General features: G+C 39.9%; 1 protein-coding gene across 6 annotated transcripts in view; it reads right to left on the minus strand.

The window, feature by feature from the left end:
* Nucleotides 1–7838: 7838 nt before the first annotated feature.
* Nucleotides 7839–13724, minus strand: part of r3hdm2 (R3H domain containing 2) — a 75771-nt gene continuing 69885 nt past the window's right edge. For 5 of the 6 annotated variants that reach the window (XM_031895736.1, XM_018091108.2, XM_012956546.3 and 2 more), the window contains 2 exons: nucleotides 11666–11744; nucleotides 7839–10892 (listed from right to left, as the gene is read on the minus strand). In XM_031895736.1, the coding sequence (XP_031751596.1) occupies nucleotides 10543–10892; nucleotides 11666–11744 (429 nt within the window). In that variant the 3' untranslated portion in view covers nucleotides 7839–10542. 6 annotated transcript variants of the gene reach the window in all.

The raw sequence follows: 13724 nt of genomic DNA on the forward strand, positions 1-13724 counted from the left end.
GTTCCCACACCATGAAACTATTAAGGGGAAGTATTACCCTTTTTCTCTAAAACAGACATTAAGGGTCTCTCTGCTAATTAAGAAATAGCTTTTGCATTTCATTTAACAATTTCAGTTAACAGCAAGTCAGCAGCACATTTATGTTTCGGTCTATAAAAAACATTAGATCTCTGCAACGGTGAGAAGTGGTACTGCAAGTCAGGGCTTCATGGCGACCCATTTAATAATTGTTGGCTATACACCCGTTTATTCACACACAGGCTTAGGGCGAAGACACACGGAGCTACTAGTAGCAGCTACTTGTCACGGCTACTAAAATAGACAATGCTGATCATTTACTGATAATTGTCTCTATGGGGCAGATTTACTAATCCCCGAACGGGCCGAAAGCGTCCCTATGAGTTTTTTCGTAATGAACGGTATTTTTGCGACTTTGTCGTTGCAGTCGCAACTTTTTCTTATGTCCCACTATTTTTTTTCGGCGCCATCGTGACTTTTTCGTATATTTTCCGCGACTTTTTCAAAAATCAGATTGGTTTTCCCGCCATTTACTATCGCTCAATACGATGAAAAAGTTGCGCAAAATACAAAAGTCGTGACGGCAACGAAAAAGTCGTGACAAATACGAAAAATCGCGACAGCGACGAAAAAGTCGCAAAATTTTCGTTTCCAATACGATTTTTTCCCTTTCGGGATTCGGATTCGTGGATTAGTAAATCTGCCCCTATGTGTGTTTTAGCAGAGGCAATTCATAGTATTGTCTATAGCAGGGTATTTTCTGGTGTTTAGTAGCCGTGACAAGTACTGTACTAAGTAGCTCCATTTCAGTATGATGTAGAGCAGTGATCCCCAACCAGTGCCTCAGGGGCAACATGCTGCTCCCCAACCCCTTGGATGTTGCTCCCAGTGCCCCCAAACCAGGGAGTTATTTTTTAATTCCTGACTTGGAGGCAAGTTTTGGTTGAATAAAAACAAGATTTACTACCAAATAAAGCCCCTGTAAGCTGATAGTGTGCATAGAGGCTGCCTAATAGCCAATCTTAGCCCTTATTTGGCTCCTCCATGAACTTTTATGGTGCTTGTGTTGCTCCCCAAGTCTTTTTACATTTGACTGTGGCTCACGAGTAAGAAAGGTTGGGGATCCCTGATGTAGAGAGTAATATTCTAAGACAATTTAAAATTGGTCTTCATTTTTTGTGTTTTTTTTGTTCAACAATTGTTCAGTTTGGAATTTCAGCAGTTCAAAGTACCTTAGCAACCAGGGAGTGGTTTCAATGAGAGACTGGAATAAGAATGTTAGAGGTCCCTGATAGAAAAATAACTAATAAAAAGTAACAATAAAAGTGCTAGCCTCACAGAGCAATAGTCTTTTGGCTGCTGGGGTCAGTGACCCCCATTTGAAAGCTGGAAAGAGTCAGATGAAGAAGGCAAATATTTAAAAAAAACCTATAAAAATAAATAATGAAGACCAATTGAAAATTTGTTATATTTTTTTTATATAACATACCAAAAGTTAATGAAAAATTGAACCACCCTTTAAGGATACAAATTCTGCACCCAGCATTATCCGGTTCAGCCCCCCCTGCCCCCCGATGAAAGAAAAACAAACAGTAACGCAGAACTGCTAAATCAGTCAGGGGAAACATTCCCCAGCTAATGGTAAAATATGCTGAGCAGCAGCTGTCCCTGCCTCCTGTTTGCCCACGTGCCATCCTAGGTGAACCAGCTGATATATCCATAGATACACAGGGAGTTCTATGTACATCCTATGGCTGTATATCTGTTTGCCTTCGCTGCTTATGGCATGGCCCCTTCAGAGGGACAATACTAGCAACCTGCTCATGCCCTGTATTGAGATTCAGGTATCTGTATTACACATTCATTGTTTATAGTAAAGGATGTTTTACTATTGGTGCACACCATTACAAAAGCCTAATCTGGGTGCCTGAGCTACAGTGTAGAAATATTAAAAATGTCAGCACTCACAGGATTTTTATGAAAACAAAAATAGTAATTTATTCAAAATATCCATCAATGGTTCAGTCTCCCATAGGGACCTTCGACAGCAAAGAGCAAAAAAAACACGTACTCAGTGGGGCCGAAACGCTGATGGGTATTTTGAATGAAATACTCTTTTTGTTTTCGTAACAAAATCCTGTGAGTGTTGACATTTTTTTTTTTAAATAAATAAATACATTTATATCATAAATATATTACTTACATTATACATTGTGGGGGAGCCATCCTTTTAAAATCTCATAATCTTAGTTGTGATTCCGTTGGGGGGAAAAATCCTGCAAGGTTTCTATATAAAGCTCAGTTCCGAGTTGTTGGAAGGACTCCAGGAATAGGCTGGGCCAGTTGTTCCCAAAATTCTTTGTTTTCTTTTAGTTGCTGTGATGGGAAAGCGGGTTGCAGGTTACAGCAGAAATAAAACTTACATGATATCTCTATTTATTCAGAATATGCAAAGCGTTACTGCCAAAAATTGTCCAGATCTCGATCGGGCAGGTTTGATTTACCGTAGGGAAAAATCCGCTCATTGATGCGGTCCCCGATCTGACGCCGCCTATGCCCGCCGTTGGAATTTGATTGTTTGGCCCTTTTTTAATAAAAGTATACTTTTTTAGTAGTATTATTTTTCATAGGTCTACACAGGCTTCCCTTTTAATAGACCCAATTCTTGTATCATAACTACCGACGCATGGGTCACTCAGGAGAAAATTCAAATGAGACTTGGACATGTAAAGGTAAACAAAGGTCCAGGACCAGATGCTGTTCGTCCTAGTGTATTAAATGAGCTGAGCGCTCTGATTGCCAAACATCTTCACTTAAATTATCAGGATTTATTGAGGTCTGGAATGGTGCAGAGAGCCTGGCGAATTGTTACTGTGGTGCCATTATTTTAAAGTTCTCAGCCTGAAAACTATAGGCCTGTTAGTCTGACATCAGTAGTAGGAAGCTTTTGGAATGGGTAATAAGGGATAGGGTACTTAAATACATTGCAAATCGCAGAACTATATAGGTTTGTGCCAGTATGGTTTTATCCGTAACAGATCTTGCCAGACTAATTTAGTCGCCTTTTATGAGGAGGTGAGCAGGAACCTCGATGCTGGAATGGCAGTTGATGTCATCTATTTGGACTTTGCTAAAGCATTTGATACAGTACCTCACAGAAGGTTAATGATAAATTGAGGAATATTGGCCTGGAACATATCATAATAACACAAAGTATATGGAAGATTTTCCAATTGGGCCAGTGTGGTTAGTAGAGTACCCCCAGGGGTCAGTCCTTGGTCCTTTGCTTTTTAACTTGTTTATTAATGACCTGGAGGTGGGCATAGACAGTACTGTTTCTATTTTTGCTGACGACACCAAATTGTGCAAAACTATAAGTTCCATTCAGGATGCTGCTGCTTTGAAGAGCGATTTCACAAAATTGGAAAACTGGGCAGCAAAACAGAAAATGAGGTTGGTAGAAATAATATAAATGCAAGTTATATTTGGGGGGGTCCATAATTAAAAAGGACCTGGTGATTCTTGTAGATAACAAGTTGTCTAATTCCAGGCAATGACTGGAATGCCTACTTGATATTAATTGGGGCAGAGGCAGTGAGCATGCCCAGTAGGCCCCTCTTTGAGACCTTCATAGTTGGAAAGAGGAGGGGTGCTCAGAAACCAAAAGGGGGTGGAGCTTCACGCTAGACAAGAAAGTTAGTAAAATAGCTGCAGTTCAGCTGCTTCTAATAGAGAAACAAAATAAATCTGCATGCAAGGAGAAAGGCATACTATGGGGGCTGTACAGAGTAATTTTAGGGGATTAAAAAAAGGCTAACTTACTGTATCTTTTAAGACTTTCCCCTAGTGCCCCTGTCTGTAATCTAATTGCACAGGTGACAATTTCAGGTGTTTTGACACATTAATAAAAGTCTCTGTGAAAAACTAAGGCCATGGCCATCTGGTAGATAACAGACACTCCCTTCCACCTCTCACACTGGGCAAAGCCATGCCTGCCTATACCTGTGTGGGTGAGACTAGACACTTTACATTTGGTAGCATTAACAGTGGTAAGAGACAGAGAGGGACATCATCCACCACTGATATCCACTGGGAGGCAGCAATGGCCAACACTGTCTCACCTAAAGTTCTCTCACCCAAACAAACCCAACATGAAGATTTATACAACTGCACCAAACCAGCCCATCACAGAAGGGGGTTTGTATCAGGGAGAGGAGGATGGAGGGACTGGGCTACAGAAGGGCCTGCCACCAAGTTACAGCCCACTGAAGTTACACTTGCTTGACTGCACACCAGAACAACACACCCTGTGTGGCAGATGCCTAAACACAACTATCCCAAAAACACACATCCATGAATTATCAAAGGATATATACTACCTAGACACAATTCCCATTACAACCAGTGGAAACAAATTCCAGGAGTTCTGTTGTAATGAAGTAGAAGTCCACATAAATACATATTGAACACTGTAAAAGTATGGGACCTGTTATGCAGAATGCTTGGGACCTGGGGTCTTCTGGATAAGGGGTCTATCTGTAATTTGGAACTCTGTACTTTGTCTACTAAAAAATAATTTAAATATTAAATAAATCCAATAAGGATTGAGTATATCTTTGTTGGGATCAAGTATCAGGCACTTAATATTGCAGAGAAAAAGGAAACTATTTTTAAAAATTTTAATTATTTCCCATAATTCTGAACTTTTATAGATAAAGGGTTCCCAGAGTTCCTATATCTGTACAATTTAGCATTACTAGTCTGTAAAACATGGAGTAAGATTTTTGTTCTGCCCCAGTTAAACATGCAGAAAGTAAATGCACAGAACAAGGTGTTCCCTCTACGCTCTATTGTCCTCCTGTGTCTGTACAGCTTTGGGCAGCTGCAAGCACAATACAGGCAAGCAAGATACCAACAAATAGGTCAGATTTAGCTGATGGATATGGGGCACTCAACGCTCTGTCGAGTCAGGTAGTTTGTTGTTACTACATTTATTGTGGTAGCAAAGGGGTTAAATGGAAGATTACCTTTACAGGCATGGGAAGGTTCTGAAAAAGCTAGTTATTATAGTTTCCTAATAAAACAATTTCTTTCTTTACAGATTTCCTTTTTCTTAGTAAAAAACAGTACCTTGTACTTAATGGTAACTAAGCTGCATAGATCTATATTGAGGGAAAAACAATCCTATTGGGTTAAAGGGATTCTGTCATGATTTTACACTCTGCCATTTACAATTTTATTCTTGAACCACCAAATGTATTTTTTTTAGTTGTAATATTGGTGTCTGGCAGCCATCTCAGTGCATTGTGCCTGAGTCTGAGCTTTCAGAGGAAGCCAGCGCTACACATTAGAACTGCTTTCAGGCAGCTATTCAAACAGCCTATTATTTCTCCTGCTCAATAATGATCGGAGTTATGAGCCGGACTTGGAATTTTTACAGCAATACAGGTGTCAGGGAGCTGCTATCTTGCTGCCTTCCCATTGTTCTGCTGATTGGCTGCTGGCAGGAGGGGGGGATATCACTCCAACTTGTAGCTCTGCAGTAAAGTGTGACTGAAGTTTATCAGAGTACAGGTTACAGGCTGTGGCACCCTGGGAAATTTCAAACCTAAATATTAATAAAATCTGTTAGTGCTTTTAAAAAAACAGATTTCAATGTGGGATTCTGCTGGAGAAACTCTATTAACTGATGTGTTAAAAAAAAAAAAAAAAACACGTCTGCCCACGACAGTATTCCTTTAATTTAGTGGTTAAATGGTTTTTAATAGGCTCGAGGTATGGAGATTCAAATTACCAAAAAAGACCCTTTCAAACATTCTGTAAACCAGATCCCATACCTATACACCCAGGATGAACACTTATGATAAAAAGTATAAACAGTTAATATCATATTACAAGGCCTATTAAAGACTCTCGCCAAACTGGAATATATATATATATCAGTAAATATTGCCCTTTTACATCCTTTCCCTTGAGCCACCATTTAGTGATGGGCTGTATGCTCCCTCAGAGATCACCTGACAGGAAGTGACATAACTAACAGGAAGTAGTGTGGAAGCAAAAGGCAAAACCCTGTCCATTAATGGCTGATATAGCCTTGCATGTATGTGTGCACTGTGAATCATATGATCCCAGGAGGCGGCCCTTAATTCTTAAAATAGCAATTTTCTATTTAGGATTACCCAATGGCACATACTACTAAAAAGTGATTATATATTTGCAATTCTTTCATCTTAAAAATAAATTGCAGAATTTCAGAATACCCATGTGGCTTTGTTTTTACAGAGCAATTTCCATATTAGCGGCCTCCTTTTAATAAAATCACAATTCAGAGACGAGATAGAAAGGTGTGTTCACAATGACTATAAAAAAAAAAAAGTGTAAAAGAAATGGTGAATTTCGCTGTCCAAACAGCAGATTTTACCTAAATTGCAGCGGAAGAAATAGAACATGAAAAAAGGACACGTGAAGTCAGGCGATGTATGTGAAATTTGTTATCTTGCAGTCTTTGTTCATGAGCTGATACCCCCTCTAAGGGCCCACAATGTGCTGTTCAGGCATAACCAACATCACCTAGAGGAGCCCAAATCCCACGACATGTACAGTGCTACCTAGACAAGAAAGAGGGCAGTAGATATTAACAGAATATCTACTATCCAACTAAATGAAAATTGCTCAAGTGGCTCTTCTGAATACTTGCTATTTTGTTTTATAATTTAATGATATAGCAGTTTTTACATTGCATGGGTAACCTGAGCACCCCCTGCTATTGGGCAGGGCTAAAAATAAATGAAGAATAAGTGGACAAATAAGTGCTCCAAGAAGCTCTCTGAGCAATCTTACATTAAGTTATACATAGGATATATAACCCTGTTACCTGCAGCGCCATGAATGTTCAGAGCTGCGGGTTTTCTCACTTAATGTTGAGTGTGTTACAGAATGCTCTATCCCTTGCAACTTGCAATTGGTTTTCATTATTTTTTTTTAATAGTTTTTGAATTATTTGCCTCTCTCTTCTGCCACATTCCAGGTTTCAAATGGGGGTCACTTACCAAAAACTGTTGCTCTGTAAGGCTAAAATGTTATTATTGTTATTTTTTATTTATTACTTATCTTCTATGTAGGCCCTCTACATATTCCCTTCTCTTGTTTAAACCCCTGCCTGGTTGCTAGGGTAAATAAGACCCTATCAACCAGGTAGCTACTAAAATACCAAATGGGAGAGCTGCCGAACAAAAAGCTAAATAACTTAAAAACCATTAATAAAAAATGAAGACCAATTGCAAACTGTCTCAGAATATCAATGTCAACGTCACATTAAAAGTTAATATAAAGGTGAATTGCCCCTGTAAGGCTGATGCCACATTGGAATGATTCTCAGCCTGTGGACAAATCCAGGGACAGGATCAGCCCCCATATGTTGGCATCAGCTTCCATGTGCCTGCACCCTAAACTACTGCCTTGGCCCAGGTGCAGGCACATAGAGCCAATTTTGGCCCCTAGAGGCACTTTGGAGGCAAAATTAGCACTATATGCCTGCAATGGCATCGGGTTCCGACACAAGGAAAGGCTAATACTAGTGTAGGGCTGATTATTAGCCTACATTTACCCACAGGCTGAGAATCAGCCCCTTTTGGCATTGGCCCAAGATACAATCCAGCCTAATGATTCTGTCAGGCATTGGCTATTCTTTGGCACAAAGGTAAAACCTGTACTTCCTTGTGCTATAAATACAGACTCTGATGGTACAAGACGGAATCTAGACCCAGGCTGGTGTTTCAATCCATGAGTTGGAAAGGACATTTACCACAGCTACAAAGAAAAGGACACACTTGTTTTTAATGTGACACATACTTCTTTTTTTCCATATTTAAAAACAAAATTGGATTAAATAAAATTTACAGTGAGTACAGCCCATCTGTGCAAATAAATACCCATGTTAATGTACTCTCACAAGCATCAAAGAAAAAAAAAAAACTATACAATGTTCAGGGACAACCAACTCCAAGAAAAAGAAATAAAAGGTAGATTTTCCACTCTGGGCAAAAAAAAAAAAAAAAATTATTTTTCTCTGTCTCTTCCTTCAGCATGTGGCAGCTTGGTACCTGGTGCAGAGAATCTCAACTCTTCATCAACATATAGGTTAATGTTTCTTCCAACAGAAGCTGGGAGGGGCAAAGTGACAGTTTTCATCCCGTTAGGCAGAATAGGGCCTGCTACTCACTGCAAGGTAAAGCAATGGGCGCAGGATGTGCAACAAGCAAAGGGAGAGGAAAAACAAAGTAAGAGTCTGGATGGGGGAGGGGTTACAAATCAATTAACACAATGATGACAAGGCAAAAAGAGAAGATGCAAAGGGCAAAGTGAATGAGAAAGTCAGCGTGTAAAACAGAAAGACTAAAGGGAAAGGCATGAGGCAAACAAGTTGATTGCACAGGCAGAGTGAAAAAGTGTGAGAAGCTGTGAATGAGCCAAGAGTGGAGTCTGATACAGATTTGGGGTGTACAACTCTAGTTTCAATGCCAATGAGGAGGAAGCATTAGGGTGAAATCCAGATTTCCATCATTATGGTTCCAGCAGACATTCAATTCAGATCTCAGCCAATAGTTTAACATCCAACCGTTATTCTAGGTTGTAAGGGGATACCTGGGTTCATTTCAGATCTCAGCCATTAGGTTATAATCCAACCGTTATTCTAGGTTGTAAGGAGATACCTGGGTTCATTTCAGATCTCAGCCATTAGGTTATAATCCAACCGTTATTCTAGGTTGTAAGGGGATACCTGGGTTCATTTCAGATCTCAGCCATTAGGTTATAATCCAACCGTTATTCTAGGTTGTAAGGAGATACCTGGGTTCATTTCAGATCTCAGCCATTAGGTTATAATCCAACCGTTATTCTAGGTTGTAAGGAGATACCTGGGTTCATTTCAGATCTCAGCCATTAGGTTATAATCCAACCGTTATTCTAGGTTGTAAGGGGATACCTGGGTTCATTTCAGATATCAGCTATTAGGTTGTAATCCAACCGTTATTCTAGGTTGTAAGGAGATAACCCGGTTCATTTCAGATCTTAGCCATTAGGTTATTATCCAACGGTTATCGAGGTTGTTAGGAGATACCCGGGGGGATGCACAGTGCAGTCCCCTCTATACAATGAAACCTGTTCCTAATTTTTTTTAATTTAAACTAAATACAGGTACCCTTAAAACTGTGTCCCTTTTAGCACCATTTGCAGAGAAAGCATTTTCAATGGGGCTGGGGGCAAGCACTCTGCATAGTGTAGAAGATTGCTGGGTAAAGCAGAAATGTTATCTCTCAAGCTTGCCTGAAAAGAGTATTAATTCTCACAATTTCTTAATTCTTACACATCTGGCAGGTGAGACTAACTGTAGTCTTAGAACACCCCATGTATATTGTTTTGTGTGTACAATACTGTCAGTCTCAGGTACTGCGGTTCAGTTGGGATGGCACATATAGGCTACCGGTGCCTTGGCTTTCTTGGAGCGTTCAGTCACACTTCACCTGCCACCTCAACACATCGCCAGAAAGCTAGAAAGCTGGATCCCCACCTTAACTCCATCATTCATATTTTGTATAAGTCCTTGAGGAAATCATAGGACAGAATGCATACTGAGAGACCAGCAGGTGCAGCTGGGACATCTGAAAAAAAAAAAAAAAAAAAGTCCAAGAACCAGAGAACTAGGCCTATGCACAGAAAACATAGGATGTTCTAAGGAATATGATAGCCCCAACTGAGTGCAGAAGTGAGACATTTAAAGGCAACACTTGATCATGTGTTGGTCAGTCACTGGCAGATTTGGTGCTATTTGTGATACAGCAACATTTTATGTGGTTTTTAGACAACTTCCTTTTCCTCTATTTTGTCTCTCCACTAGCCTTGTTAACAAATAGTTTGTGTCACTATAGGGAAAATAATTGGTGTACAGAAATAAATATGTACCATTCGTCATGGCATTCTCAACTCAACCAAAAGTTGCATATTTTACTTCTTTTGTGTCATAGGGGCTTCATAATCTTCTAGTCGATTAGTCTTGATGCTTCCAACCAGTAACTGCACAAACACCCACTGATGAGCCTTTCAGATGAAGTGTACACAAGTCTGTTTCAGCGTGCGTGAATAGAATGTTTGTACACTTGATCTGAAAGTGAATCTTTTGCTTGTCAATCTTCATTGTATCCTTTATAGTACTGAATGTGAAAATGGCTGATTAACTTGATAACTGCTACAGTTAATGACTCTTGATAACTAGAATCAGTCACCCATAACGAAACAAAACAAAGTGAGCCAAGAGAAGCAAGTGAAAAGGAAAAAACAAGGATGAAAGAAGAAAACAGAACTGGAAAGGGAGAGGCTGTATTTTTAAGTCCAGTGTGCTTCTATTTTTCAGGGCAGGAAAGGTAAGAAGGGGAAAGTGATAAAAAAGGGGGATGTGAGGAGTCTATTCCCCCTTCTCTGTCTTCTTGCCACTTTTCTCACACCTCTCCCACCCTTCTCCACATGCTATTGAGAGCTGGCACGTTCTAGTATGCGCAAATCATAGTTCTTCTTGATGCTGCGCAGTTTGAAGCGGCTGATTGGGTTATTAAGCTGTACTGAGGCATTCTGTGCTGCTGTGGTGCTTGGGAAGACTGCCACAATGGTGTAAAATGCTGCCAGATCACTGTTGTGGGTTTGGCGGCCATTTTCTGTAGGTCCATTGTTGTTGCCATTGGGCCCTTGATTATGACCCTGAGTGTCTCTCAGCCACTGGATTTTGGCCCCGGACATTGCCAGCTGTGTAAAGAGCTTTCCAGCTTCTGCTCGAGTGATGCCCTCTGGTAGATCTGTTATTTCCAAGACCCGGCCAAGAACTAGGTGGAGAGAAAGAGAAGTTGAAAAAGAATCTTCCTATGTCTCTTGTTAAATTCTTGTAAGTTATTTTTGATTGGAAAGTGTTAACCCACAATTTTTTAAAGGAGAAAGAAAGGTAAAAACTAAGTAAGCTTTATCAAAAAGGTCTATGTAAATACAGCCATGAGCACTTACAGAAATGCTGCACTGAGTCTTCTGTCAAAAGATTTGTTGTGTCTGTTTTCCTATGCCAGAGAAACGCAAGCTCTCTACTCTCTCCCCTCTCCTGCTCCCCCCTCCCTCAAGAATGCTAAGAACTCACTCCCCCCTTAGGAATGTGGATCTGAGCCAATCAGCAGCAAGGTGACTCATAGTCTAACTAACTGAGCATGTACACATTTACAATCTTGCTTTTGGTACAGGAGTGAGGCATTATGGGAACTTTCTTTACAAAGCTCAGCATGTTTTCTTCCTGTTTGGCTTCTGATCATCTGAACAGGTAAAATATGGGGAGACTTAAGGGCACTATTGAGACAACTGAAGGTATGCCTGCAGATTGAGATTAACTCTTTATTAGCCTTTCCTTCTCAAGGTCAAAACTTGATCCATACACACTTAAGGCAGTAGCGAAGATTAGGCATTGACTATAATGTATTGTAGCTGCAGCCAATAAAGCCAAATGGTCATCAAGATAAAGTCTCCCAGGCAGGATAGCAATAAGAAGCAGAAGTAAATAATTGCCCTGTATTTCAAAGTGCATATACCATTATTCAGAAGGGTACAGATTACTTGCCTACATCAGTTGTGCCCAAGTCCGTTGAAGCAGATTTCAGAGCCTGCCTTTTCCCTCGGTTTCCATGCTTCATCCCTGTCTGCACATTCAGCAGCAAAAAGAAAGATTTAAATATTTTAAATGTATTAAATGGTTTTACAGTCATTGTATACATCTTAGAAACACTCATAACATTTCCATAGGTCAACCATCAAATCCCCACTCCTCCTTATAGGATTAAAATGCATTTCCATATATTTAGTTCTAAAGAGTTAGACAAGTAGCAGCCTCTAGCATTATTTGATACATTGCAAACTTCTGCATTGCATCAGGATATGTAGCCTTTGTGGCCATGATAGTTAGGCACTTCATAGGTGAGCACAAGCGGTGGGGCTCTGGGAAACAATTTCAAATTCAATGAGTGGAAACAAAAACTTACTAATTCAGGATCACTGCTCTCTAAAATCTTTTTTCATTATCCTTTATTTATGCAGCATACAATACATTTACACAGCACTTTACATATGATGTTCATCATTCACATCAGTCTCTGCACCTTTGCAGATGTGCCCAGATCAGTACTGAACTAAGGACCCTCTGTCAACAATAAACAATGGGAAGAATTATGTTGACAAAAGCGCTCATACAGTAATGGGTAGGCACAAATACTGGAGTGCTTAGTAGTGGAGTCCATACACTAAATACTTGATCCTTCCTATAGGGCAATACAAGCTGTGCTCGGAGCCTTGTATTGGAATGAAAATCTGGCCCAAGCAGCCAAGCTCACAGGCACAACCAAACATTTTCCAATAAACATTCAATACACTAACTCTTGAACAATGTACTGAAGTCAGTCTGTTAATAAGCTGGAAATTCTTCTTTCAACATTGTAAGTAAGGTTGAAAAAAAGATATACGTCCATCAGGTTTAACCTTTATGTCTATATATAACATGCCTAACTGCTAGTTGACCCTTTCTGAAGCTTCTCCAGGCACAGATGCGGAAAATATTCCATAACCCTGTATTTCCTCACATGCTAAAAAGCCATCCAACCCCTTCTTGAAGCTATATAATGTATCGGCCAGTACGACTGATTCAGGGAGAAAATTCCACAACTTCACAGCTCTCACTGCAAAAATCTCCTTTCCGTATTTAGACAGAACCTCCTTTCTTTTAACTGGAATGAGTACCCCCGTGTCAGCTGGAAGGGCCTACTGGTAAATAAAGCATTAGAGAGGTTATTATATGGTCCCCTTATATATTTACATACAGTTATCTTAATACCCCTTAAGTACCTCTTCTCCAATGTAAACAACCCTAACTTTCTTCATAAACGAGAGTTTTCATACCCTTCACCACCTTAGTTGCCCTTCTCTGCCTTTCATACTGCTCATAATGCCATTCTCCAGAACATAATTTTGAATGTGATCCCATAACAATATAAAAGAATGACATTATCTTTCCTCCAATCCATAGGTACCATACAAGATGAGAATATCAGGAACAGAAGCTATAACTGAACTAAGCTCTCTCAGTACCCGAGGATGTATTCCATCTGACCCTTGTGCCTTGTTCACTACAGCAATTACATTTGCAAACAACTTTAAAACCACAGAAAATATGTAAATATGTGCAAACAATGCGGCATAAAGAGGCAGCTGCAACGCTTTCTGTTGATTTTTGGGGGGAGAGAGAGTTACACCAGTAAGAGGGACAACTCCTATGTTCCAGGTGCATTGTGGAGCTTTGCACCTGTTTTTGCACTTCATCCTTATTGATAATGAAGCCCAGTGCCCTCTGTGCTACATACACCTTACACCTCTCCTTTCCTTGTAGCCTCAGGAATTCTCTTGAAGAAATGCACTTTAAAAGGGAAACATCCTTATCATAAAGGCTTACAACCTGATTTCTACAAGACATTGTTTGGCAGCAAAGTTATTATGATAAATGATACTGTTTTGCATAAATATGCATTTAGACTTAAACCTTGACATAAGGCCAACATATTCATATGTTCCTACTTACTATACTTTAAACATAGCATTTTAAATTAAAGCATAGCAGCTCTTAGACTTTACAG

The sequence above is a fragment of the Xenopus tropicalis genome, chromosome 2 (genome assembly GCF_000004195.4).
Source record: "Xenopus tropicalis strain Nigerian chromosome 2, UCB_Xtro_10.0, whole genome shotgun sequence".
Lineage (NCBI taxonomy): Eukaryota > Metazoa > Chordata > Amphibia > Anura > Pipidae > Xenopus > Xenopus tropicalis.